The 26,845-nt window shown below is 44.5% G+C and overlaps 2 protein-coding genes and 1 long non-coding RNA gene across 10 annotated transcripts in view; 2 read left to right on the top strand and 1 right to left on the bottom strand.

Annotated features, from left to right (window-relative positions):
- The window catches only part of LOC309851284, a 94,758-nt gene extending 94,020 nt beyond the window's left edge, over window positions 1-738 (top strand). The window contains exon 2 of the long non-coding RNA XR_014304712.1: window positions 166-738. This is a non-coding gene — a long non-coding RNA (uncharacterized lncRNA). The remainder of the gene's footprint in view (window positions 1-165) is intronic.
- On the bottom strand, window positions 574-2,492 carry RAMP2 (receptor activity modifying protein 2). 2 transcript variants are annotated; one of them, XM_082706297.1, is made up of 4 exons: window positions 2,171-2,492; window positions 1,674-1,739; window positions 1,148-1,256; window positions 574-1,019 (listed from the first exon to the last, which is right to left on the bottom strand). In XM_082706297.1, the coding sequence occupies exons 1-4, from the start codon at window positions 2,268-2,270 to the stop codon at window positions 764-766; spliced, it is 531 nt and encodes a 176-aa protein (XP_082562423.1). In that variant the 5' UTR covers window positions 2,271-2,492; the 3' UTR covers window positions 574-763. The 2 variants fall into 2 exon arrangements, with proteins under 2 accessions (XP_082562423.1, XP_082562422.1); XM_082706296.1 differs by having other exon boundaries at window positions 1,620-1,739; window positions 2,171-2,488.
- A 10,741-nt stretch (window positions 2,493-13,233) lies between these two features.
- The window catches only part of EZH1 (enhancer of zeste 1 polycomb repressive complex 2 subunit), a 35,938-nt gene continuing 22,326 nt past the window's right edge, over window positions 13,234-26,845 (top strand). For 3 of the 7 annotated variants that reach the window (XR_014304682.1, XM_082706125.1, XM_082706122.1), the window contains exons 1-6: window positions 13,234-13,312; window positions 22,509-22,552; window positions 23,589-23,716; window positions 23,833-23,961; window positions 25,091-25,210; window positions 26,594-26,714. Coding sequence is in view for 6 of the 7 variants with exons in the window: in XM_082706125.1 (XP_082562251.1) it covers window positions 23,600-23,716; window positions 23,833-23,961; window positions 25,091-25,210; window positions 26,594-26,714 (487 nt within the window). In the remaining variant the exon portion in view is untranslated. Of the gene's footprint in view, window positions 13,313-17,533; window positions 17,667-17,759; window positions 17,901-21,562; window positions 21,586-22,503; window positions 22,553-23,588; window positions 23,717-23,832; window positions 23,962-25,090; window positions 25,211-26,593; window positions 26,715-26,845 lie in introns of those variants that run through there. The other 4 variants (XM_082706126.1, XM_082706127.1, XM_082706123.1 and 1 more) reach the window with 4 other exon arrangements.

Here is a 26,845-nt window from a genome sequence, read left to right as displayed (position 1 = left end):
TCTCCTGGCTGTTAGCTCTAGTGGACACCAGGGGGCAGTGTGCTGCCAGGCTGTAGGCCCCACCTCCAAGGGTCCAGGACAAAATAGGAGGAGGCCAGGGACCTGGAAGGGGAGTCCTGTGGTGGACTTAATAAAGTCCCCACTGCCCTTGCCCTCAATCCTGAGGTCCTTAGGGATGGACTCTTTTTGGTCATATCACAGTTCCTATTCCCAGGCTGTGGGAGTAAACTGAGGAGGCATGAAGAAGAGGGAAATTCAGAGCTCCTGGGTGGTCCCCCTTCCTCCTCACAGAAGTCACAGCAGAGATTCCACCCTTGCTCCTTCCACCCTCCCGAGCTGCTGTCCAGACCGGAAGGGAGTCTCTTTCCTGTATATTTCCTGGTGCTGGGTTTGGATATGGACAGGAAAGGCCCAGCCTTGGGAGGAAACAGTGAGTGGGTGGGGGGAGGCTTCAGGTGGGGGGAGGAGGATAGTGGGGAGCAGGCAAGTGAACAAAACAGTGCTGCTATCCAGATTCTTCCAGCTCTGCTGCCCAGCAGAGCTGTGAATGGCGAAACTCTGGGATGGGGAGAGGACAGTACAAAAAAAAAGTTTTATTTTGAAGATTACAGAACTTGTGCCATGACACCACTGGGTTTCCACTTTCATCAGTCCAAGGATCTGTGGTAGGTGTGGGACTGACAGAAGGAGGCAGGGAGGGGAAGAGAGACCTGGTGGTGGCAACGAAAAGGAGAAAGATGGCTGTGGAAAAACTCATACCACCCTAGGCCTGGGCTTCACTGTCTTTACTCCTCCACACCACAAGGGTGACGAGGAAGGGGATGAGGCAGATGGGGGCTATGATCATGGCCAGGAGCACATCCTCCGGGGGGTCTGATAAGGTGGGCTGCACAAGGGAGCAGTTGGCAAAGTGGATCTGGTGAGTCTCAAAGATGATCTCTTCTGCCCAGGGATTGGGGAAGCCCAGATGAAATTCTTCTGCAAAATGCTCCAGGCAATACTGTAGGTCGCTATAAGGCCTGGGGGTAAGGGAAGACTACAGTGAGTATGGACTGGGCCAAAGAGGGGAATGCCCCTCACTCACTCAAGGCTCACCCAGGAGGAGGAGGCCCCACCCCTGGCCCAAGCTGCCTGGCACTGCCCCTACCTGCTAATCATGTCCCAGTCACACCAATCCTTGGGGATAGAGTCCATCTCCTCCTTATACGATTGCCAGCAAATCTGGATAGTCCTCTCATAGCTCTCCATCTTGTCCTCTGTGGGCACAGATTGCTTCGCACTGACCACAACCCCGTGCCTCCCCCCAAGCCCTCGGGTCCAAGTATTTCCACTGCTCCTGTCTTCAAACATGGCAAACACCAGGAGAGTCTCAGAAAGTCTTCCAGGGAAAGAGTCTCAGTTCAGAAAAATGTTAATGTCTTCCATGTGCCAGCCCCACGAGAACAGCCACACACTTTTTCTGGGGTCTTCTAACCCACCCAGGAGGGGAGCCAGCTCAGAGCTGGGGGCGGGTCACGTGGGATGAGAGGGAGAAAGACCACAGGAACCCCAGGAGAGAACAGAAGGGGGTTTAATGGGCTGCCAGTTGGGGTTGCGGGAAAGGGACCCTCCCCACCGACCTGGCTCTCCTCGCTGTCCCAGGTCACCGTCCCAGAGCCGCGGCGGGTACACACCTTCTGGCTTCAAGCTGCTTTCAGTGGGAGGAACCTGAGCCAGGGACTCCTGGGGCTTCAGGACAGCTGTGAACAGAAATGGGAGAGGGAGGTGGGATGGCGGGGATCTAAGCAGTGGAGTCTGGAGGAGGGGTGTGAGACCCTAGGAAGTCAGGGCTACTTTCAGTAGAAGAAAAATGAATAATCCAAGCCTCCAAGGGGTGCCTCAGTGACTGGAAGAGAGGGTTGATACCAGCTCCCTCCCACTCACATCCAGACCCAAAGCCTCCTCCTCCTCCCCAACCCCCAAGACCTCTTCGCGAGGCCCGGACCCTAGGTTCCTCCAAGAGTGGGAAGCAGCTCTCGCTGAGCCCTCATCGAAGTGGGGCCAAGGGACGGCCCGAGGACAGCGCTGACCCTCCCGCACCCAGGGCCCGTTTCTCGGTCTCGGCCGTCCAGGCCCCCTCCCCTATGGGCCTCCCGCGCCTCCCACCCGGGCCCCGGGGCGCCGCGCTCACCGCCCAGCAGGAGGAGGAGGCGGAGCGCAGCCGGTCGCCCCGCGCGGGTCGCAGGGAGCCGCGGGCCGCCGGCTGCGCGCTCAGCCCGGAGCGAGGCCATCGCGCCGCGAGCAGGCGAGGAGGGGCGGTGGCGCTGAGCCGGGCCCGGGCGGGGGCGCCTATATCCCCGGCACAAGCCCCAGGAAGCCGCGCCGCTTCCTCGCAAGGGCTGGGACGGCTGCGGCCACGTGGGGGGCGGGGGCGACGCCCGGGGCCGGCAGGCTGGAGGGGGAGTCACAGCCCCACCCGGCCCTGGCGCCCGCCGCTCCCTCCGCCGTGTCGGCGTTGGCCCACTCTCTCTTTTAGCTCACCCTGCGGGGCTGGACAGCTCCCCTCGTAACCCCAGAACCGGGATGCATTTCCTGGACCAGATGCGTGGTGCCCAGGGCTCGCCCGGATCTCGGAGCATCCGCCCCCGGGACCCTATTGCCCTTTCTCCTCTCGCTGCGGGGGCGAGGAAGGGGGTTAGCGACCTGCTCTCGCCGACCTGGAGGAGGAAGAAGGGGCTGGAAGTTCAGAGGGCTCTCCACCCGCAGTATCTAAGGCTGGAGGCTGGGGCTGCCCTGGGCCGTGGGGGAAAGGGCGCCTGGAGCTGGACTCAGAGTTCCCCTTTACTGGGAACACCCACTGATATCAGTCCGCCTGCCAAAACTGTGGAGGAGGAGATGAGGGAGCCAGCCCTCCAGAATCGGGAGAAAGCCTGGGGATGGGGCAGAGGGGAAACCAGAGTCCAAATCCCCTCCCTTACAGGCACCTCCTGGGGCCTAGATCCTCAAACCTGGTTGAGGTAAAGGGCAAAAGTAAGCTTACTTCATTCCTAGTAAGAAGGTGCCCACCAACGGGATTGGGGGAGGGGCAAAAGTTAACGATTACTCCATTCCCAAGAAGAAGGTGGCTACTACTCTTCAAGACCCAGGTTGGGAGAAGGGTAGGGTTTAGAAACTGCTATGGGTGACTTCATTTATAAGGTGGGTACATTTTGCTCCTGTTTTACATGGGAAAAAGCTAAATCTCGGGAGAAAGAGCCCAGAAGTTGAGCTCAGAGGCTCTAAATCTCACTTCTGTCTTCCTGCTCCCTAACCAGATAGCCCACAGGGACTTTGGTTACCTGGAGAATGTTTACCCCCATGTAACATAGGGACATTGTCCTTCTCGATAAGCAGTAGTGAGGATGACACATGAAAGGGCATTGCGCTCACTCAGTGGATGTTTCTTTTTCTTCTTTCTTAAGGACTTGCCTACGGTCACACTGCTGGGAAGCAGCAAGGCTGAGCCTGGGGCCCCAGGGACCCTGACTTCTGCCACACCACAGCTGTCTCTGTGTCCTGAGCCAGAGCTTCATTAGCTTGAAGCAGCCGAGCAGCCCAGGAGCTGGTTTGGCCCTGACGCTCGCCTCCAGACACAGCTGTCAGCACTGAACTTTCCTAAATTACTCCCAGACACTGACCCCTGGACTCAGCTGCTGCTCTTGTCCCAGTTTACTGATTTCTGCCCACCACAAATTATCTTTCGTGATCTCTCTTCCAATCTTCAGCTCAGGGTCTTGGGCTCTTGCACAATGGTCACTGAAAGCCTGTGGTCCTCCTCCATCGCTAGGGTCAAGAGGGTGCCTTAGTAAGGCATCCGGAAGAAGAAAGGAGGTAGCCCACTTGGCATGAACCCCAAAGCCCTCCTGGTGATAGTCGTCTTCTGCAATGTGCAGAAAAGAGCCTGCCCGCCTCAGAGTAACTTCAGGCCAGCAAACAAATCCATTCGTGTCCTCCCATGCGAGATTGCCCTTTTCAAGAAGGAAACATGGTCAGGAGGGAGATTTCTGGTTGATGAGATGGGAGGAGGACCCATAAAGGGACAGAAAACAAAACTAGCTGCTTCCACTGGGCTGGGGCCAGAAACTCCTGAGCCCACTGTGATTTAGGACTGGGGTTGGGGTCAAGATGAAAACTGACAAAAACAAATGTTGGGTTTTAAATAAGGCAGTATGGTATCATTGATTAAAAAAACAAACAAACAAGCAAGCATTGGTTAGGATTCTGAAGGCAGATTTTGTCTCATCTTGGGCAGGTCATTTCATATCTCTGGAGCTCGACATTTTCACATGACGTTAGAATCAAAAGGGAAAATACAGGTGACTCAGTAGAAAGTTTTATCTTTAGTCTGGAGCTGGGGTTAAGTTTGCAACAGGATGTGGAAACCTCCTATGAGGAGCTTGTTTTAGTCATTGCTGAACTTGGGAGTCTAAATAAATCTTCCTATTGGAGAATCTGGGAGTTTTCCCTCCTCCTGATTTTCCTCTTTCCACTTTTCCTTACCAGTTGGATGTTTGTCTCTTTCATGGATCCCTGGGGGCATCCTGGTAACTGGGGTTCGGCTCTTGGGGTCCTTTGGGACTTAAAGAGGACCAGAGACCTCACTTTTCTCTTCTAAGTTGCCATATAGAAGATAGTCCCATGTTCTGCAGTGAGGGGACAGAGAAGGGCTTCCTCAGGGACAGAGGCTGGTTTGTTCATGGAAGTCCTGTTTTCCACCCCTAGGGACCCCCTCCTCTTCCCTTCCCAAGCCTACTTCTGCCTTAAAATATATACTTTTTGCTATAAAAATATACTTTTTAATTGCAAGTAACACACAACTTTATACTCATTGCAAAATATTTAAATACATTCAACTTTATACCCTCATTCCTTTCTCACTCACTTCCCTAGATTTTTTGGACTTAAAAAAGCATAAATGGGATTTAATATCTCTGTGGTTTGGTGATTTCTTTTTTTACTTAATATGTCTTGGGCTTTCTTTCACATTGGATATATAGATGTGCTTCTTTCCTTTTAACTGTAGTATAGTGTTATCTGTAGTCTTTGTCTTATATCCAGTGGAGTCTGGTCTTTGTTTCCTACACACCTCCTTTGTCCTCTGTCCCTATCCCACACCCACTTCTAATGCTCGAGAAGAGAGGGATCTGTTTCTGGTCCAGCTGGACATTGACCTGAGATTTCTGGCCCCAACCTAGATTGACTTCTGGATAAGGATCCTATTGCCATGTAACTTTCCCTTCTTCTTACAGGCGAAGGAACATCTTGCTTGAAGTAAAAGGAGAGGTGACTTGATCCCAGGAATGCCATTTCTAATCTTCAGCTTTCCTCCCTACACATTCACATACAAGTCCAGAACAACATACAGGGGAGTAAAAAGCACTGGGGACCTCCTACACAATGAAATTGCATGCAGAGCATCCTGGGATTAGCATCTCTACAATGCAGAGAGACATTCACCCGTGCTGGTCTCTTCCCCAGCTATCTGCAAAATAAAGAACAGAGCGCAGGAGAGGATGTGGGGGAGAGTCAGGGTCAGGGGCGCCAGAAGTCCTGGTTGGGAGGGGCTGATTCTTCCAAGCTGGAGAGAGGAGACAGATTTCTTCAGAGGGCAAGGAGGCAGCAGGGACGACCAGGAGAGCTATAATCAGGGATCCAGCTAGCTAAAGGAGGGAAGACAAAGGTGTAGGGACAAAACAACTTCATCTCTCTCCATCTCCTCATCTCCAGAATAATGGCACACTCTGTGTGAGGAGACTGGCCATCTCTCAGAGGCAAGAGTTTTTTTTTGTTTTGTTTTTTTGTTTTTTTTTTTAAGATTTTGTTTATTGATTTGACAGAGAGAGGATCACAAGTAGGCAGAGAGGCAGGCAGAGGGGTGGGGGGTGGGGGAAGCAGGCTCCCTGCTGAGCAGAGAGCCCCGATGAGGGGCTGAGATTATGATCTGAGCCACCCAGGGGTCCCAAGAATGGTTTTTGGAGAAAACTTTGGCTCTCAAGTTGGTAAAAAGCAGAGAAAATAGTCAAGCCATATTCCTCATCAACTGCCAGGGACCTAATAGTAGCTACCATTTATTACCAATTACTATGTGATGCACAGTTCTCTGACACATGTGCTGAATAATTTGCAAGTATTTCTTAAAACCTTACTGCCATAACATCAGAATTATCTTGTTGGTGGGTAAAATGGGGAAACAGAGGTAATATGCCCAAAGCACCAGAAGTAGTAATTGGCAGTCAGGATCTGAACTCAGGAGTGCTTGATACTAACTAAGCTTCATGTCTTAAGTCTTATGATTTATCATCTCCTTCTCACTCTATATCCAAATGCTGATTTCCTACTGGGTCTTGAAATTGGGGTTGAAAGAGGAGAGAAGGATAGAGTTCCTTCCAGGACCAGATAGACCCCTCCAGAAAAAAAAAGATTCTATTTCACCCAACTGTGTATACACGACCTCCTCCTCCCTTCCTTCTCTGACCCAGGCTAGACCATGACATCACATGGTAGAGGCTGTTTTTCTGAAGGAAAAAAAAAAAAAAAAAAAGGACCAGATTTATAAGGATGACATTCAGAGAGCATGACTGAAGAGGATCATGGCCAAATGACCATAGCACACGCCCAGCAGTGCTGAGAACACTGCTGGTCCCTCGGCACCTGGGGCTGACTCATGGTTGCTGTCAGGACCCAATGCCTGATGCCAGGGTTGCTTTTTACTCTTCCTCCGTTGCTCAGGACTATCCTATGAAACATCCTCAGGAACCCTTCTACCCACTCCCAGCACCCCAAGAGTTTTGATGTTATATAACATGGGGATGCCCCAAGGATGCCTGGCAGTATGCTCAGATTGTTTTGTTTAAAACTCACAACTCTACTAAATTAGGTGCCATAGCAACCGCTTTACACATGAGGAAACTGAGGCTTAGAAAACTTAAGTAATTTGCCCAAACTCATGCAACTCATATTGGCCGACATCCAGATCTTGATGCCAAAGCCTATGAACTTAACCTCTGTTCCACAATACCTGATAGGCGTCAACTTGCTAGCCAACCTGCTAGAAAGAACCAGATAAAAAGAGTAGGAGAAGTTGCAGAAACTAGAGAGAACCAGATAAATTCCAGCCCTCCTACCAACCAGAAGACCAGCCAGAAGGGCAACCAAGGAGAATTGCTTGTGGCACGGGAGACCTTCTTCTCTCTGTGCAATCCCTCTCCTGACTATGCCTGCTTCGTTTATAGACAGTATCTTTTCACATCCTTGTCCCCAAGACCTTAAAGCATTGGGTGGACAATGAAAAACACTCATGATGTTACAAAATAGAATATTTTCTAGATCATAACATCCAGCATGTATTAAGCAAATATGACAGTAGGAGTATATGTTTGTTTAATGTGTGTGGTATCTGTGATGTGAGCTTAATTATACTACAGAAGACAATATTTTCCTCACCTGCAGAATGGGGATAATAAAAATACTTACAAGTTACAAGATATAAAGCACTTAGAGCAGGATAATATTATTATTTATGATGATGATGATTCCCATTATTTTAGTGGTTAAGAGCACACACTTTGGAGTCAAGCAGACTTGAGTTTGGATCCCAGCTCCATCTGTATGTGACCCTGAGCAAATACTTAACTCTTCTGAACATGTCTTCTTATCTGCAAAATGGGGCTACCAGTGTGTATCTCACTCAGCAGTAAAGATAATGCAAGTCAAGCATTTGACCCAATGTCTGGTGCAAGAAACCCTGTGATAAATGGTATTTACTGTCAAAGTGTGTAACATATATACTTATGACAACTGCATTTCCAAGATATTCTGGGATCCTTCCAGTTCTAAAATTTTGTTCTTTTCGTGACACAGCACTCCTTTTATTTAAAAGAATATAGTCTTTGGAGCCAGATAGAATTCCAGCCCTCCTACTAATCAGCCATGTGGCCATGGCCAATGTTCTCAATCTCCCTGAGTCTCAATGCCCTTCGTAAAATGGGGCTAACAATGCCCATCTCTTGCAAGGATTACATGACTCATGGTTGCTTGACATCTTGCAAGGATTACAAGAAATAATATAGATTCACACCCAGTCCAATGTCTAGTGATTACATGAATGTTAAAGATGATTTGTTAAATGTGTAAATAAATGTGATTTATGTTTGTTCCTTGATGTACAGTGGCATGGATATAATCTGTAGATTTATGTAATGTGCTTTTCTGCTCCAAAAGGATCTCTGTAGCCGGGTATCCCATCCTAGCTAGAGTGGGGTTCAAAGGGCCATAGCATTAGCAGTGTGGGACCTTGCTGATAAGCCAGGGAAGAGAGTAGGGGAAGTTGCAGAAACAAGAGGAACTCCCCTTTCCTGTCTGGCTAGGATTTGTTTGTCTTTCACACAGACTGTTCCCTACTGATATGGGGCTATGTAGAATGTCCAGCTTTGATTGGCATCTCCAGCACAAAGGGAGTAAGGAACCCCTTACCCTTCAGGAACTGTTTTCCTCTGAACTTACAGAGTCCCAAACACATTTCTCTTTTCTGGCACCAATGGGGAGAACAGCAAGCCATGGAGAGAATCCAGAATCATGATATCAGAGCTAGAAGATCTCATAGAAAGGAGGAGGTAGAGGGATGGGGTTCAGAATATGGGTTTGGGGATCAGAATGTCTGGACCCAAATCCTGACCACACCACTTACCAGCCGGGTAGCCTTGGGCAAGTTCCAGAATCTCTTTAAGCCTTAATTTTTTTCGGCTGTAAAATGAGGAAAAGAATATTACTGACTTCATAGGAAATGAGGTGACCCATTGTAAAGCACTCAGCACAATGCCGGGCACATACTGAATAGACAGTGTTTGAAGGCTATTACCAGTTTTCTAGTTCTGCAGTTTTATAGTTGAAGACCCTGATGGCCAGAAAGGAAGCACAGCTCATTAGCTGTCCACCCGTTCAGGGCTACTTCCCAGGCAAGGCTGTGCCAAAGGCGTTCCCATGAGATCAAGGCCCTGCATTCACTGTGCCAAGGGAGCAAGAATGGGTGGCACCACCCTAGCTGTGGGGTTGGAGCTTTCAGAGTATGTGCAAAGCAAGGCATGAATCCCACCCAAGTAATCCCCAAAAGAGAAAGTCCCTTCCTGCTGGCATTATTTATTTTGTAATTAACAAAGGCTAGGAGGCCCTTTCTAAATTTTGGCTTGGAGGCTCAGAGTTTAGACTTATAACAGCCACGGACAAGAGTTTATTGTGAGCTTGTTCTTACTTGCTGAATTGAATGCGTTATTATGATCCCTGTGCAACTAGGGGTCAAGAGCTAAGTACCTGGGGCAGAAAGCTGTGTTTTTGAGATCAGGGGACAAAGTGTCCAGGAGTGGAGAGGCTTCAAAAATTGAGCCATGTTTCCAGGCTCGGTAGTGTCCAGACCGCAACTTGATTTGGAGCTGCCTTTGCCTCTAAATGTTCAGGGAGGGGTCTGGCACTTTAGCTGACCCCACCAAGGCCTGGGCAGCAACCCCAGTTTCTGGTGACCTTCATGCAGGCTTTTAGGTTGTACTTTGCTTTGTTTCGTTGTTTGTTTCTCCAAAGCCGGGTGGCCTTTCCCTACTTCTGGGTGGGGACTGGGGGAGGGGGGAGGCGAGAGGGAGGATAGTTTGCTCCCATCTCTGCAGCTGTGTTTACACTTCCTTGTCAGGGACTGTCTGGGGCCCAACCTTCCTTTGGTTCCCTGTGTCCCCTTGGAGAAACGCTATTTGATATCCCTATGGGCTTTACAAAGGAGAGGCAGAATGAGCCCAGGGGTCACCATTCAAAGGGACCTGGAAGGAGGAAAGGAGGAAGGTTGGAAGGGAGAAAGGAATATTGCAGAAAACACTGTTTTGAATTCTGGGAATTATCATCTTCTTCCCTTTCTACCAGTGGCCTGAAGACCAGCAGGGGACAAAAGTAAACTTAGAACTTGACAGCCCCAAAAGGAACAGAACACATGACGTGTCATTTCTAATCACTGGATTGAAAAAATCTTGTTTTATGATGGGGATTTGAGTGCACAGAGCACAACAGTCTTCCCCAGGCTTCACTTGGGGCCAGTGGTCAGATACAGCAGGTTAAAGCCAATAAGATCATGTTCAAATACATGCAAATTAAAAAGGATTTAAGAAAATGGTCAAGTAAATAATGCTCTTCTTCTCTGGGGAGCAAGTTGAGCTGGTATTAATCAGTAGTATTGCTGGACTTTCGGCCAAGCCTAGGAGAATGGCTGCCAAGGCAAATCAGGCATCAGGTTACAGAAATTAAACACATAATTTTATTTTTCCGCAATAAGGAACTTTCAGAAAAAGAACCAGCCCTATTGGGCTCCTCAGCACACTTTGTCCAGTTTTGTTCAGCCCCAGAGGCCTCCAAGTTTAAGAGCAAGATGAGCAACTGGAGTCCAGGAGTGACACAATTATTCCTTTCTCCTATTAACGGCCTGGGGGCGGGGCTGGGAGGAGTGGGGCAGAGGTGATGGTACTGTTTTTCAGAGGTCCAGCTGCCACATTTGCCAACAGTTTTTCTGTGAATTTATAGGACAAAAACCTGAAGGGCTGGGGAAAAAAAGTTTTATAGAGGAAGAGCTGGCCAAACAAGCATTGGCCGATAGTGTGTCATGGACCACAGTCTTTAAGGAAGAGCCGGGTCTCAGAAAACAAACAAACAAACAAAAAACTCTCTCCCATCACAATGAGGAAGACCCAGTCAACAAATTTTCACCAAGAACCCCATGCTTAATGACGATATGGGAACTTGCTTTTAAAATCCTCCAGTGATCAAGGATTACCAATGACTGATTTAGTCCTATGTCTAGTATCATGGTGGATAGGAAAGGGATACGGCATGGGAGTGAACATGAAGTGGTACTGGGGTTGAAGCAGGGGGAGATCCAGGAGGGCTGGGAGGCTTAGTGAGGAGGTAGAGCTTGAGCTGGGCTGCATGACTCTGATCTACAACTTTGAGGTAAACCTGGTCACCTTTCCTTTCTGCTTTAAAATATTTCTGTAGCCATATATTCTTTGTTACCACAAAATTTTTGTATCTTTCCTCTTGTCACTTGGCTTACTCTCCTGAAGCAATGCTATCCCTTCACATGGTGTTAGTTACCACCAGTGAGCCGATGGTACCCATATCTCTTCCCAGTCTCAGTCCTGACATTCAGATCTAATGAACATTTCTCCTTAGATAACCCCTTTTTTTTAACCTGCTGCCTCTGTCTCCCTCTTTTTTTTTTTTAAGATTTTATTTATTTGACAGAGAGAAGAGATCACAAGCAGGCAGAGAGAGAGGGGGAAGCCAGCTCCCCACTGAGCAGAGAGCCCGATGTGGGGCTCGATCCCAGGACCCTGAGATCATGACCTGAGCCGAAGGCAGAGGCTTAACCCTCTGAACCACCCAGGCACCCCCCTCTCTCTTCCTCTTTTAACCTTCTTTATTTCAAGAATTATTTATGTGGCATAATGATTGTGAAGTTGGTTACACAATGGGATCACTTGGCATTCTCTTAGAACTCTTAAACCCAGCTCATACCCCAGACCAATTAAACAGCCTCTCTGGAGGTGGGAGGCAGGCATTAATAGTTATTAAAGCTACCCAGGTGATTTAAATGTAAGCCATACTTGAAAACCACTGATCTAGAAGGCAGGAGGAATGGAAAGGAGTGTTATTGCAAATGGCTAAGTATGAAAGAATATTTGCTTTGATTTGGTAAGCAGATGGAGGCAAGAGAAAAAAAAGCACAGCTAAAGTTTCTGATATAAGGAAAAGAACACTAAATCTGGATCCAGAGACCAGAGTTTAAGACCTGACAGAGAAATTTTTCATCCGTGTAAAGCAAGTCTTTTAAGTTCTTTAGGCCAGAATAGTCTTGTGTTTAAAACTGAAATCCTCCCTACCTATTTCATAGTTATAAAGATTATTTGAAAAAAAAATAATATTACAGGCTTTTGTAATTATGTACTTGGAGACAAATTCAAGGTAATGGTATTTTGCATTTTAAGTTTTATTTTTCTAACTTTATATTTTGAAGTAACTTCAGGTTTACGAAAGATAGTTCCCATGTACCCATCAGCCAAGTTCTTCAAATGTTGAGGAAGTACAATTGCCAAAACCAGGAACTGAGATGATAAACTACTTTTAACTCGTCTACAGATCTTATTCTAACATCATCAGTTATCTCACTGGATAACTCCATCAGATATCCCACTCTTCCCCTTCTTCCCAACTAGGATTCCATCCAGAATCACACATTACATTTAATTGTCCCTTCTTCTCTCCTTCTTTCTTCCTTCCTCCCTTGCCTGTCTTCCTTCCTTCCTTGTCTGTCTGTCTTTCTTTCTTTCCTTCTTTCTGATTTTATTTATTTGATGGAGTGGGGGGAGCACAAGCAGGGGGAGTGACAGGCAGAGGGAGAGGGAGAAGCAGACTCTGCACCAAGCAGGGCGCCAGACCTGGGGTTCCATCCCAGGACCCTGGGATAATGACCTAAGCCTGAGGCAGACACTTAACCGACTGAGCCATCCAGGTGCCCCCTCACTCTTTCTTTGTTTTTCATGACCATCATATTTTTTAAGATGCTGGCCAATTATCTTGCAGATCACCTGTTATTTTGGATTTGTCTAACGATTCCTTATGATTAAATCAAACTCATCACTAGTGATGTTAACTTGGACCACTTGCTTAAGGCGATGTCTGCCAGCTTTCTGTCCTGTAAAGTTACTTTTTTTTTTTTCCCTTTGTAACTTATAGTTATCTTGTGAGGAGTTACTTTAATACAAGGCTATTCATTTGAATCTAAGTGATGGGAAAAATTTTGATAGAAATAAGGAAGCAAGGCGTAAATAAAGCAAGAAGGATAATTTAGAGCTCGAAGACGGGTGTTTAGAGGTATGGGTAGGTGTGAGGGATCAGCGTGAAGGGCTTCCGGGTTGGTTTCAAATGCTGAAGTGAAACGTGGCTTGTCGCCAGCCTTGAAGATGGTGCAACCTCTAGAGAGGGTCTCCAAGATGATATCAGTAGCTCTGGGAGCCTCCCGGAGAGCCCACAGCGCCGCCTTGGAAACTGTCGGGCTCGGACGGCATCACCTGGAACTCCTGAGTTCGGGGTATTGGCGCCAAACGACAGACGTGCGAAGAAGGAAGCCCAGGTGGCTCTACGGGCGGGGCGCGGGCGGCGCAGTGCGCAGGCGCCGGGAGGAGGCGCGGGGCGGGGCCGGGGCGCGGGGGCGGGGCTGCGGCGCGCAGGCGTCCTAGCGGCGGGTCCCTGCGGCTCGGGATGGAGGGTGAGTGAGTAAACAAGCCCGGGCCGGGTGGTGGGGCCGGGCCTCCGCACCTCGCCACCCGAGGTCTGAGGGAAGGAGAAGCGAAGGGGTCAGAGAACTGGGAGGAAGCGAAGGGGCACACTGCCTGCCTGGCCGGGGGTAGCGGGCCGCCTCCTCCCCGTCGGAGGGCTGGAGGAAAGGGGGAGACGGGACGAGCGAGCCCCCGGCGAGGACTGCGTCTGAGGCGGGGAGGGCCGGCTGTGTGTCCGGGAGGAGGAGCGGCGGGGGCGGGCCCGGGGATGGGGACTCCCGTTGGAGGGCGGGGTGGGCCGGGTGGGCGGGAGCCCCGGAGCGGAGAGGGCGCGGGTGGGCGGTGGTACCTGCGGGGGGCCCTTAGCTAGGTGGACTCCCAGGGACTTGAGGCTGTGCAGGGGGAGGGTTAGACGCGGGGGCTGTTTGTGATGACCTTGGGGCGGGGGAGGGGGTATTGAGGAAGGGGTGGCAGTAAAAACTGGGCTGGGACCCAGGTGAGGCGAGAGAGGTTCCTGGGCGCAAAATGAAAGGGGAGCTCACTCTCGGGGTCCAGCGGGTGCAAAGTGCCTCTTCATTTTCTGCGCGCTGGGCGCTTCGCACGCTTCTCCCCAGTGCCGGCCCGGAGTAGCAGGCTGGCTGCTTCTCTCTAAATTTGGTCTCGCGCCAATCCTTGCCCACCCCAGGACTCTTCTGGGGATCGAGGGATAGAAAGGGAAGCGCCTTGAAGCAAAGGCAAGGTGTTGTATTTGGGACATGGCAGTCAGGAAATGCGGGACAAACTTACTTCTTAAGACTGAAGACATTGTTGCGAAGAGGAAGGGATGTAGAAGGATGTTAGTGCCCGGGTGGAATATGGAGAGTGGACTTTTGATAGGTGGCATGTAGGATTGTAAATGGGGTAGCTGGGGGTGGAGCCTGGCGATAGAGGGGCGCGGGTGAGGGTGAGCCGAGCCCGACGAACAACAACTGGGTGTGTGCAAAGACAGGCGTGGAAAGTGTGGTTTCTTCCTCCACGGTGATCACTGCTGTGATGTCTTTGAAGAGAAGTCCCACCCCCAGCGGAGCTTTTAAGTTTAGGAAACCGGCACTGAAGGAAGTTCCAGCCGGAGAAGGTGTTAACTCTATCATAGGTTTCTGTGAGAGCTTGTCTATTTTAAGCCTTGGAATCCCCAGGGTTGAGATGGTGTGGCAGTGATAAAAAGAGATTACTTACTTAACACAGAAGATGGTGTGTGTTCGGAGTTGAGTACTTTTTTTTTTTTCTTTTCTTTTAAGCACACTTAGAGGAAAGGACCATCCATACAAATGTAATAATACTGTTAGGATGAGTGTGTGTCTCGTAGCCACTATGAATTAACTCTCTGGAGGAGAGCATGTTTGCCTGTTTTATTCACTGATATACCCTAAGCACGTAAAACAGGGCCAGATACGTGGTTAGGTGCTCAGTACACATTTGTGGAATAAACAAATAGTGGGTAGATCTGTGGAACTTGGACTCCAGAAATCTGGATCCTAGTTCTGCTACTAACAGGCAGAGTACTTTTAGACCAATCGTGGAACTTGATGCTAAAGCACAGCCTTAAAACTCCCTGAAGTGGAAATGACCAATTCACTATGGCGTTACCTTTTTTTTTTTTTTTTAAGATATTTATTTATTTATTTATTTGACATAGAGATCACAGGTAGGCAGAGAGGCAGACAGAGAGAGAGAGAGGAGGAAGCAGGCTCCCTACTGAGCAGAGAGCCCGATGCGGGGGCTCCATACTAGGACCCTGAGATCATGATCTGAGCCGAAGGCAGAAGCTTTAACACACTGAGCCACCCAGGCGCCCCACTATGGTGTTACTTTAATTCTCTTTGAAACAGCAATAGGATAAGGACCCTTGGATTAAACAGTGAAATTTTACTCCCAAGAAGACTTGTGAGAAGGGGAAAGTGAGAAAATGTGGTCAGACTTGTTTACCTTATACTTAGTTGCCTTTGAACTAGCATCAATTTTGTCTGATTCTTGAGATAAAAAGTTTAGTTTCCTTAGTCCTGTGGGTAACAGTTCCTGCTTTCTGCCTAATTGAAACATGTAACACTTCATTTATTAAGTGTATCTTTTTATTGTCTTGGACTAAATGTAAAAAGCTTCTACTTGTTGACTAGCAACTTCCCAAAAAAGATTTGAGGCAACAACACTAAAGACACATTACGTTTTCTACATACAATAGTTAAAAACTAAAAAGAAAAGAGAAAAAACTATATGAAGAGAAGGATTAGGATTGAGTGGAGGTGAGGGAGGTTTAAAAAGGAAAAACTACTCTTAGGGAATGCCTCCATTCCAGAAAGTCCCTAGCTCCCCCCCCTCCCCCCTAATTTGTTCAAACGTAATATCTGAATATTGGTTCCTTCCTACCTTTTTACTCCATCAGCCTGTCATTTGGGATCTCAGTGCTCCAAACCTTAAAGTCATGAATGAATAGTTGGGGTTTAGTGCCTCTTGTGTGTTGTGTTCTCTGACACACTTGCCTTAATACTTTGATTTGAAATGGAATAACTAAAAAGTCTTCTTATTAAATGATAATGAGCAATCACTAAAGATTAGACTTTGTGCTAATGTAGTACAAAACCAGCAGCGGTAAGGTTCTAGCCTGTTAGGGCACTGCTTTAGCTCTTCTAAGTCAGCATTATATATCCTGAGAGCCAGCACTTTTCTATGGGTCTCCTAAAGACTAATCCTGCTTTGAATTTTGTCACCATTGTCTCCAGTGCAAATGATCTGATTCTCTTAATCAAGTAATGGTAAAATTAAAAATAAAAAAAATAATGCTATAATTTTCTTTTAAATGGAAATTTAGGATCACAGTTTCCCATTAGTAGGGTTCTTTCTACATGCAGAGTGCCCAGAAGCTCAAAGTAACAACAAATGTAAATACCTTGGAGACATGGGAGGGCATAAATTAAGGATGTACTTAAAAATCCTAATTGCAGGGTCTGTCAGGCTGTGTACTTAGCCATAGAGTTGATGTTAATGGAACATTGATGAAATTGGTGATCACCAAAGTGACTCAATTGTGTTTCTAGTGCTCTTTGCAGAGGTAGGTTCATCACTATTATTTGTGTTTCAACTCTAGCGTGAGCTAAAAAGGAAAGAATGAGATGGAAAATTTAAAAATCTATAGTGCCATCTGCCTCTGAAGGCTTACTTAGCCTGCTGTGTGATAAAATTACTTGTTGTAAAGTAGTAAAGATAATGAACATGCCCCAAAGAGAAGCTCTTTGTGCAAAGGGGTCACTTTATGTGGGTAAAAGAACTTCATAGTTTGGAACTTTTATATTCTGATCTTAACCTGTCTAAATTTAAGAATATTGTTCTTTAAATGTCTTATCTCCAAACATTTCAATAAGGTTTTCCCATTTCCAACTAGTGACAGACTATATTCCAGTTTTAGCCTTTGAAACATATTGAGATCCAATTTTCTGGGGAAAGATGTTCATTTTTACAAGCTTTCTTTTTTTGGTGGAGATTTGACATGTAAATAAGGTAGGTTGTTTTTTTTTTTTTTTAAGATTTATTTATTTTGTGTGTGTGGGGAGAGAATCTCAAGCAGACTCCCTTCTGAGCACAGAACCTGACAGAGGTCTCAATCCCACAACCCTGAGATCACGACCTAAGTTGAAATCAGGAACCAGTCCCTTAACTAACTGAGCCATTCAGGTACCCCAATAAGGTAGTTCTCGTTTCCAGTTAGCAATTAAAAAAAAAAAAAACTTAATTTTTTAGAAGTTTTAAATTTACAAAAAGTTATAAGGATAGTAGAAGGAGTTTCCACAGATTCCATATCCAGTTTCCCTTATTATCAACATCTTACATTAGCATACAGGTAACATTTTTTTTTTTTTACAGTTAATGAACCAGTATTGATCATTCTACTACAATTATTCATTGTGAAGTCACTCAGAGTTTTTTTTTCTTAAGATTTTATTTATTTATTTGAGAGAGAGAGATCATGAGCAGGGGAAGGGGTAAAAGGAGTAGTCTCCCTACTAAGCAGGGAGCCCAATGTGGGACTAGATCCCAGGACCCTGGGATGATGACCTGAGCCTAAGGCAAATGCTTAACCTACTGAGCTGCCTGGGAACTCTCACTCAAAATTTTTTAAAAGGTGGAATTGCCCACTGATCTAAAAAAAATATATTATTTATTTATTTATTTATTTGTCAGAGAGAGAGAGAGAGAGGACAAACAGGGGGAGCAGCATGCAGAGGGAGAAGCAGGCTCCCTGCTGAGCAAGGAGCCGGATGTGGGACTTGATCTGAGGGACCATGGAATCATGACTCAGGCTGCAGGCAGACGGTTACTGACAGAGCTACCTGGGTGTCCTTGCCTACTGATTTTTTTTTTCTTAATTGCTTTTTTTTTTTAAGATTTTATTTATTTATTTGACAGACACAGATCACAAGCAGGCAGAGAGAGAGGAGGAAGCAGGCCCGCTGCTGAGCAGATTGACACCATGTGGGGCTCGATCCCAGGACCCTGGGATCATGACCTGAGCCGAAGGCAGAGGCTTTAACCCTCTGAGCCACCCAGGCGCCCCGCCTACTTATTTTTTAAAAAGATTTATTTATTTGAGAGAGAGAAAGCAGGGAGGAAGGGCAGAGGGAGAGAGAGTTTTAAGAGGATTCTGAACTGGGCATGGAACCCAGCGTGGGAATGGATCTCATGACCCTGAGATCATGAGCTGAGCTGAAACCAAGAGTCCGACATTTAACCCTGCTGTACCACCCAGGCACCCCTGACTACTGATTTTTAGTAGTAAAGGTCTCTAGAAAATTACTGGTTTGATGTATCATTAGAAAGACTTATTTTTTTCTTTTATCAGCTTTACTGAAGTGAAAATTTACACATGATAAATTCTCATTTTATATATACAATTCAGCGAGTTTTCATAAATGTGCATAGTCATCTAACCATCACCACAGCCATGGTATAGAATACTTTCAGAGTCCCCAAAAAGTTACTTTATGCTTCTCTCCATGTACTCGCTCTCCCCAGCGTCAGCCCCTGGCAAGCACTGATCTGCCTGCTGTCACTGTAGATTTGCCCTTTGTAAAATCATTCTAGTAGAATGCAGTGTAAGTGAAATCATCTAGTACATAGTTTTTTTGTGTGTCTGATTTTTTTCACTTAGCATAATGCTTTTCAGTTATATTGTGCATTTGTCGGAATGAGGAACTCCTCATTCCCTTTTATTGCTGAGTAGTACTCCGTCCTATGTATATACTGTAATTTGTATCTATTCAGCAATCCGTAGATATTTATGTTGCTTCTCCTTATTGGCTATTATGAATAAAAGTGCTATGAACATTTGTGTAGAGGACATATATTTTCATTTTCCTTTATATATTTTATAATATATATATTTTCATTTATTTTGGATAAATAATAAAAACTGTATGCCAAGTTGTATGGTAAGTATATATTTAACTTTATTTAAAAAAAAAAAAAAGAAGCTAGCAAACTGTTTTCCTAGGTGGCCCTACCATTTTGCACTCCCAGCAGCAAGGTATACGGATTCCAGTTCCTCCACATCCTCACCAATTATTGGTATTACAATCTTTTTAATTTCAGACATCCTCGTGGGTGTGTTGTAGTCCATCTTTTTTTTTTTTTTTTTGCTTTGTTTTTTGTTTTGTTTTGGTTTGTTTTTGCTTTTTTTCTTTTTAAGATTTAATTTATTTATTTGATAGAAACACAGCGAGAGGGAACACAAGCAGGGGGAGTGGTAGAGGGAGAATCAGGCTTCCCACAGAGCAGGGAACTGGATGGGGGGCTCCACCTGGGATCATGACCTGAGCCAGAGGCAGACCCTTAACAGCTAAGTCACCCAGGCACCCCCCCCTTTTTTTTTTAGGGAGAGAGGGCACACTGGCGAAGGGCAATCTTAAGCAGTCTCCACACCCAGCACAGAGCCTGACTCCGGGCTTGATCTCATAACCCTGAGACTGTGACCTGAACTGAAATCCAGAGTCTGGTTACTTAACTGACTAGGCCACCTAGGTTCCCCTATTATTTTGGTTTTAATTTGCACTTCCCTAATGATTAATACTGATGTTAAGTATCTTTTTGTGCAGGGGTTTGCCTTTCTATATCTTTTTCTAATGAAGTATCTGTTCATATTTTTTGCCAACCTTTTTTTTTTTAACCCTTTTATTTATTTATTTATTTGACAGAAAGAGAGAGAGAGAGAGGGATCACAAGTAGGCAGAGAGGCAGGCAGAGCAAGGAGGAAGCAGGCTCCCAGCTGAGCAGAGCGCCTGATGCTGGGCTCCATCCCAGGACCCTGAGATCATGACCTGAGCCAAAGGCAGAAACTTAACCCACTGAGCCACCTAGGCACCCCTCTTGCCAACTTTTTATTGGGTTATCGTCTTATTAAGTTTTAGGATATGTATATATATATACACACACACACACATACATACACACAAGTTTATTCTTAAATTTCTTGACCAAAACAGCATATGTTTTGGAGTTTATTTTCAGTGTATAAGTGAATATAACGAAAAGCTCTTAAGCACTGGCCTAATTTAAAAAAAAAAAATCAAACAAACAGTGCTGGCCTAGTACTTAACTGGGAGTAAATGACTGCTTTGCATATGTCAGTAACTAAAAAATCCATCTAGTAGAAATATAAAGTACTTTTTGTGTGCCGCTCCCTTTGCCCAAGATGAGTGAACCCATTTCTCCACATATGTTCTACTGACTGCTGAGTTTTTATTTGTTTTTTAAATTGAAAAAAAAAAATCTTTGAAGTGATAGTTGTTGGTGAGCATGCAGATGCTATGAGAACCCATCTTTACCGCTGTGTTTCAAGTGTTTATTTAATACATATCTGTTCCAAACAGTATGTCTGGTCTTCCTCATACACTCTGTGGGCGCTGACCAACTGCCAAATAAACCTTTAAAGACTTTGAAGACCCATTAAAAAGCCAGGCAAAATAAATATTGGCTCATGGTCGCATGAGAATCAAATATCACATTAATTGTAAAAGGAGGAAGTGTGATTTATTTTACATTGTGATTGGTTAAAATTCAGTGGCGTTTTCATGTGTATATGTATATTCCTCTGGCCAAATAAAGCACTTGAGTAAAATTAGAAATGGCACCATTAATTATTGAACTGTGTGTCCTTTCATCTCTTTTGACAGACTGTAGATCACATTTCAATTATAACTCCTTTCTTTAACAAAAGTACTGATATTTTTCCGTGGCCATCTCTAAGAAATCTACCTACACATAGCCTAGGAGCTGTGGCTTTTATTCTTTTCCATTATTTGATTCCCAATTTTAAATGGACAGAGCAACCTGACATAAGCTTACTATTGCAAAAACGGAAATGTACTCCCCCAGAAAATGGGAGAAGGATTGCAGTTCAAAACCATTTTTTAGGGATACCTGGGTGGCTCAGTCACTAAGTGTCTGCCTTAGGCTCATGATCCCAGAGTCCTGGGATTAAGGCCTGCATTGGGCTCCCTGCTCAGGGGGAAGCCTGCTTCTTTCCCACTCCCCCTGCTTGTGTTCCCTCTCTCACTATCTCTCTCTGTCAAATAAATAAATAAAATCTTTTAAAAACCTTTTTTTTTAGGAGGTTATAAAGTCTCACTGAATTATGATCTATAACATTGGGTCTCAATAGGGGTAACCTAAGGTTTCTGAGGGAGGCGGTTTTGTCCTAGATTTGAACCATTTTTTTTCCTTTTCTGGAGTAGACTTTTTTTTTTTTTAATTTTTTGGGGAGCAGACTATTATTATGCTTGTTCAGAACAGGAATTATATGAGCAGTGTATTTAATATTACACGTGAGTGTGTTGTATGTACTTAAATAGTTTTATCATTCAAAAAAAACCCCTCTTTTGGCCCCATTCCATGAGGAATGAGGAGTATTTAAAAGATGTAGGAGGAAGAGAGATGGTGCAACTTGTGAAAGGAAATTCAGATGTTTAATTTTTTTTTTTTTTCCCCGGTAACCCAGCACTTTAGCAGTCTGGGATTCAGATTCTTAGATTATGCTGTTTTTGTTTCATTCCCTTCCCCCAGAGAGATAATATTTAACTCACAGGGAATTCTGGTTTTAAGAGCTTGAATCACTTGATTGAGTTAATAGTAAACACAGTGAGTCTGTCTGCTTCTTTGCTAGTCTTTCCTTCTTTTATCCTCTAAATTTAGCATTGAATTACCCCAATCCATTTGGTTCTTCAGATGAAACAATCAGGTATAGTCTTTTAAAGTCCTTTTGCATGAGATGTTATAATCATGTCTGTGACAGATATGAGACAGTGGGTTAAATTTTGCTGTTTTTTTGTCAGTGCTGTCATTTCTTATGGAGAAAAACAGGTAATTAAAAAATGTTTCTTTAGGGGTGCCTGGGTGGCTCAGTGGGTTAAAACCTCTGCCAAATGATGGGGATCCTGGGATTTCCCCTCCCTGTCGGGGTGCTCTGCTCAGCAGGGAGCCTGCTTCCCTTTCTCTCTGCCTGCCTCTCTGCCTACTTGTGATCTCTCTCTCTCTCTTTGTCAAATAAATATATAAAATCTTTAAAAAAAAAATGCTTCTTTAGAAGAAATAAGTTCTTAAACTCCAAAGGAAAAATTTTTTCTCGTAAAACGTAAAAAACAAGGCCTGAAACTATAGTTTCTGTTTCAAATTTTGGTTTTCATAGCTTCTTGTAATGTTTTCATTAACTTAAAATGCTAGTTGAAATGAACAGAACTAGTTCTCTAGGAAATCTCAGTAGTTAATATAGAATAAAAACATAACCTCATAGATTTTATTGAATTTTTACATGTACTTAATATTTGTTCTTTATCTAAAACAATTGATGAGTCTGCTGGCTGAGCCTAGAAATTGGTTCAGAAAAGCAGAAGTGTGAACTTGGTAATTATGAGAATACATTTACACACATGACTGGAAGGATAGAATCTAATAAAAGAAAGGACAAATGGCATCAAGTGTGATTGGGGCCGGACTTACTAAGAAATAGTGGTAGCAGAAACTTCAAAGTCTTTGTAGTTCTGGGTGAGCACCCTACTGAGAGTACTAGGGTCTAAAAATATGCTCCATTGACTTAAAACCACTGTCTATTCTCTTTTGAACATTTGTTTTGCCTTTGTGTCTTGACATCCCTCTGAAGAACAGAAGGCACATTATAAAACCAGACACTTCCCCCTGCATTCTATGAGGTAGGTAGAATGTGTTACAGTAAGTACTTTTTTAGAACTTTGAACCTTAACTCAACAACCCCCTGTCCCCCAAAAAGTGATTTGCCTGTTGTATTTCTTTGTGTCTTACTGTTGACATGGAGATGAGATTATGCTGTTGTCATAGCCTACCTTTACTGCTAGGCTTGTGGTGGGATTCAGATAATTTAGCAGGTACAGTTCTGTAGTGTGAGTGGATCTTTCCATGAAGCTCTTTTTTTTTCCTGTTATAATTCCTCTGTTTTATTGTTGGTTTCTGTTGTTAATCTCTTTGGGTGCCTAATTCATAAATTAAACTCTATGGTTTCAAGCATCCACTGGGGGTGTTGGAACCTATCTGCGTGGACAAGGAGGAAGACTGTGCTTTGTTCTTTCTTCCATGGCAGGAGTCTTCTGTTTCATATGGAAGTTATGCATGAAGCTCTTTTTTTAATTAATTAATTTTTTAAAATATTTACTTATTTGAGAGAGAGTTAGGAGGAAGGGGAGAGAGAGTGGGAGAGAGAAAATCTCAAGCAGACTCTGGGTTGAGCGTGGAGCCCAATGCGGGGTTTGATCTTACGACCCTGAGATCATGACCTGAGCCAAAATCAAGAGTCATTTGCTCAACCGACTAAGCTACGCAGGCGCCCCTGAAGCACTTTGATATTGACTTGATCCCTGCTGAATATTTCTCTTAGTCAAGGTATTGAGTAGGCTTCCAAATTTCCAAGTAATCCAAATTCCTAAATATCCATGAGAGAACTTCCTGAATGCTGAATTTAAAAAAAGGGACCACAGGAGGACAGAGGTTGAGCTTTTTGGTGATCAGACCAGGAATTGCTTATGTGAAATATTTTTTTATTTTTTTTTTTTAATTGAAACCTTTTGTTGAGCTCACAGATTTGGGTTCTTTAAACACTGTTTTTATGAATAAATGCAGTGGGAATGGAAGCATGACTGACCACGTTTATTTGAGTTTGAGGAATTCTTCATCCCCAGGCAGTAAAATGCCTTTTCTCATGTCTGACTCTCTTAGATTACAGCAAAATGGATATGCCAAATCCCCCAACTTCCAAGTGCATCACTTACTGGAAAAGAAAAGTCAAATCTGAATACATGCGACTCCGGCAACTGAAACGGCTTCAGGCAAATATGGGCGCCAAGGTAAAAAAATACTCCCCCAGGGCTATCTATTTTAATATATCGATCCACTGTGACCGGCTTGGCTTTTTAGAACACTTCTTTTGAAATCCTAACCATTTTCTCCTTGGCTTTTCTAGGCTCTTTATGTGGCAAATTTTGCAAAGGTTCAAGAGAAAACCCAGATCCTCAATGAAGAATGGAAGAAGCTCCGTGTCCAACCTGTGCAGTTGATGAAGCCCGTGAGTGGGCATCCTTTTCTCAAAAAGGTACTTCCAGGCATCTAAACTCAGTCAGTCTTCCTCGCTTCCTTGGACAAGTTGTTTATTTGTTTGTTTTCTGTATTCGTGACTTATTAGAAAAGAAATAAGGATGATGGATACTGCTATTATAGTCAGCTTTCAATAACTAGCTTGGTAAATCTGTAGCTTAAAGAAAAGCCTATTCACCTATTATTCTCCTCAAATAGAGTATAACCATGAGTGGATTTTTTTAAACAGAAAAACATAACATTTAGTGTCTACTTTCCTGGACTCTGGGTACAAGCTTCAAAACAACCTTTTTTTGCCTTGTTTGGCACATCTGGTACTTTGATATGGGAAAAGGAGTGCCCAGCATAATGGACAGGAATATACTGATCAAAGGGATATTCCTTGTTATAAATTTAAAATTCATTCTACTTTCTCAAAGAGATAATATTTTTAAAATATAAAAAGGAGGGGCACCTGGGTGGCTCAGTTGGTTGAGAGTCTGCCTTCAGCTTGGGTCATGGGCCCGGGGTCCTGGGATCAAGCCCCGTATAGGGCTCCCTGCTTGGCAGAGTCTGCGTCTCCTTCTGCCCCCTGCCCCTCCACCCCAGCCTGTGCTCTCTGTCTCACTTCTTCTCTCTCAAGTAAATAAATAAAATCTTTAAAAATAAATAAAATAAAAATATAAAAAGCGTATAGTATATTGAGAGCAATTTTCTTTTCCAAAGCAGAATATGACTTTAATTTTTATGCTGCTTTGCTTCTCCTGTACTGTCTCCATCAGCTCTGGAGCTAAGTCGATGTCACCTGTGTTAAAGTTTAGATTCTCAGGAAAACTTCATCTCCTCGGACGTTCAGAGGCCTTTTGCTGTTGTGGACAGCCAAGGAGACCAGCTCTTTTAAACTGAAATCAACACCAGCTGAATGTGAGAGGCACAGTGCTAGAGTTTGTAGACACCACAAAGATAAGAGTTCCTGCTTTGCAGAGGTTTATAGTCCTGTGGATTTATAGTCCAGGAGCTGATTGTTACAAAGCTCTCAGCCTCTTGTAAGAATTGGAGTACTCCTGTGATCAGTTCAGAAGGAAACTGCAGTTCTCTCTTGGGTCGTGGCTTGCCTTTCCCTCTCCATGTCTTTGCTTATATTTCAGTGTACCATAGAGAGCATTTTCCCAGGATTTGCAAGCCAACATATGCTAATGAGGTCTCTGAACACAGTTGCATTGGTTCCCATCATGTATTCCTGGTCCCCTCTCCAGCAGAACTTTATGGTATGTATTGAAAGCACTGGGGTAGTTGTATAAACTGTATGATTTTCTTATGTTGGTCTGCTGGCACTTCTCTTAGGGTAAAGGTTGTTAGATTATACTTAACAAGGCTTGGTTATGCAGGGCAGACTGTTCTTGTAATATATTGACTCTAAATATGTGTGTGTGTACATATATATATGTGTGTATATATATATATATATTTATATCGCAAGTTTTTCTAACTTGTGCTCTCTGAAGTGTACTTCTAGGTTGATGCAGTTTCGTTTTTGAATGAATGAGACTGGGCAAGACTCCAATTCTCCCATACTACTTTGGCCCAGTTTTGTAACATGTGCAGTCAAATGCAGTCTAAATCAGACACTTGAGGCTTAAGCAGGTTGACATCTTCCTGCTGATGGAGCAATCCTTTCTGAATCCCCTAAAGGCAAGATGCTCTGAAAGCACCTGAGATAACAGAGGTACACAGGAATCTGTGAGCCTTTCATCTGGGCCTTTGTGCTGATTCCTTCTAGGATTAGTTGTGGTCCTGATAATCAGTCCTCTCCAAATACTGCCATTGCTTATCACCTGTGTGGTGACAGTTCTGCTGGCTGGAGTAGGATACAGGTTTACAAAAGGGAATTGTCTCTTAGAATAAAACTTCACAGTAATTTTACTTGATACTTGGGGAATTAAGAATGACTGGGTTTTCTGCTGGACAACAACAGTAGCAAGAATTCATTAGTATTGTTTCTTTAGACAGGAAATGTTCATAGCTCATGCTGTAATTGACTTCAGGTTCCCACTGAGTGTAACTGACATGAGTCATCATCATAGCTTTTTGGTATGATTGTGGGAGGTCAGTACTTAGTCTGTATAATAGAATATCCAGAAACTTTATGGTTGCTCAGTTTCTGTTCTAATTGTTGTGGTTATATTACAGGTTATACTCTTGGAAGCCTTCCTTTTCATCTGTGTGTCTCCACTTATGAGAAGAATTAAAATTGAAGACTTTTTAGATTGTTGTTTAAGTGATATTTTTACCTATTTTACAATGATGTTTAGTAGATAAAATTAGATAATGGAATCACTGTGAATAAGTGTGCTGTCAGATTCTAGATGTTGGTGGAAATATCACTATTAGTACCAGGCTAACCATTTGGTAGTTGATACCCTCAAGTAGTTAAATTGACTTTCTTCCCTAAGAGTAGCATCACCCCCTCCCATTAGAGGTTTTGCCGGCAAAACAAAATGGCCAGTCTTTAAAAATGCAGGAAACTCTGTAACCAAAGGCGTTTTCAGGAAATTCAAGCAGCGAAAAAGGCCCAGCAAAGAGTCCATTAAATAAGAAAGAGGAAATGCATCGTGGATTTGTGGAATGGATCACATCTGGTTTGATTTCAGGTAGAAGATGAGACCGTTTTGTGCAATATTCCCTACATGGGAGATGAGGTGAAAGAAGAGGATGAGACTTTCATTGAGGAGCTGATCAATAACTACGATGGGAAAGTCCATGGTGAAGAAGGTAGTGGTGCTGGGCTCTTTGGGACAAAACTTTATTATTATTTTTTAAAGATTTTATTTATTTATTAGAGAGAGAGTGCACGAGAGAGAGAGCACAGAGGGAGAAGCAGACTCCCCACTGAGCAGGGAGCC

The sequence above is a fragment of the Mustela nivalis genome (genome assembly GCF_964662115.1).
Source record: "Mustela nivalis genome assembly, chromosome: 17".
Classification (NCBI taxonomy): Eukaryota; Metazoa; Chordata; class Mammalia; order Carnivora; family Mustelidae; genus Mustela; species Mustela nivalis.
This window is presented reverse-complemented; position numbering and strand designations above follow the sequence as displayed.

What these genes read in the sequence shown, in the direction of transcription:
- RAMP2 (XM_082706296.1), bottom strand. Translation starts at nt 2,270, where the DNA reads ATGGCCTCGCTCCGGGCTGAGCGCGCAGCCGGCGGCCCGCGGCTCCCT. An exon ending in GGGACAGCGAGGAGAGCCAG is followed by an intron (nt 1,257 to 1,619) that starts GTCGGTGGGGAG and finishes CTGTGCCCACAG; the next exon opens with AGGACAAGATGGAGAGCTAT. An exon ending in GACTGGGACATGATTAGCAG is followed by an intron (nt 1,020 to 1,147) that starts GTAGGGGCAGTG and finishes CCTTACCCCCAG; the next exon opens with GCCTTATAGCGACCTACAGT.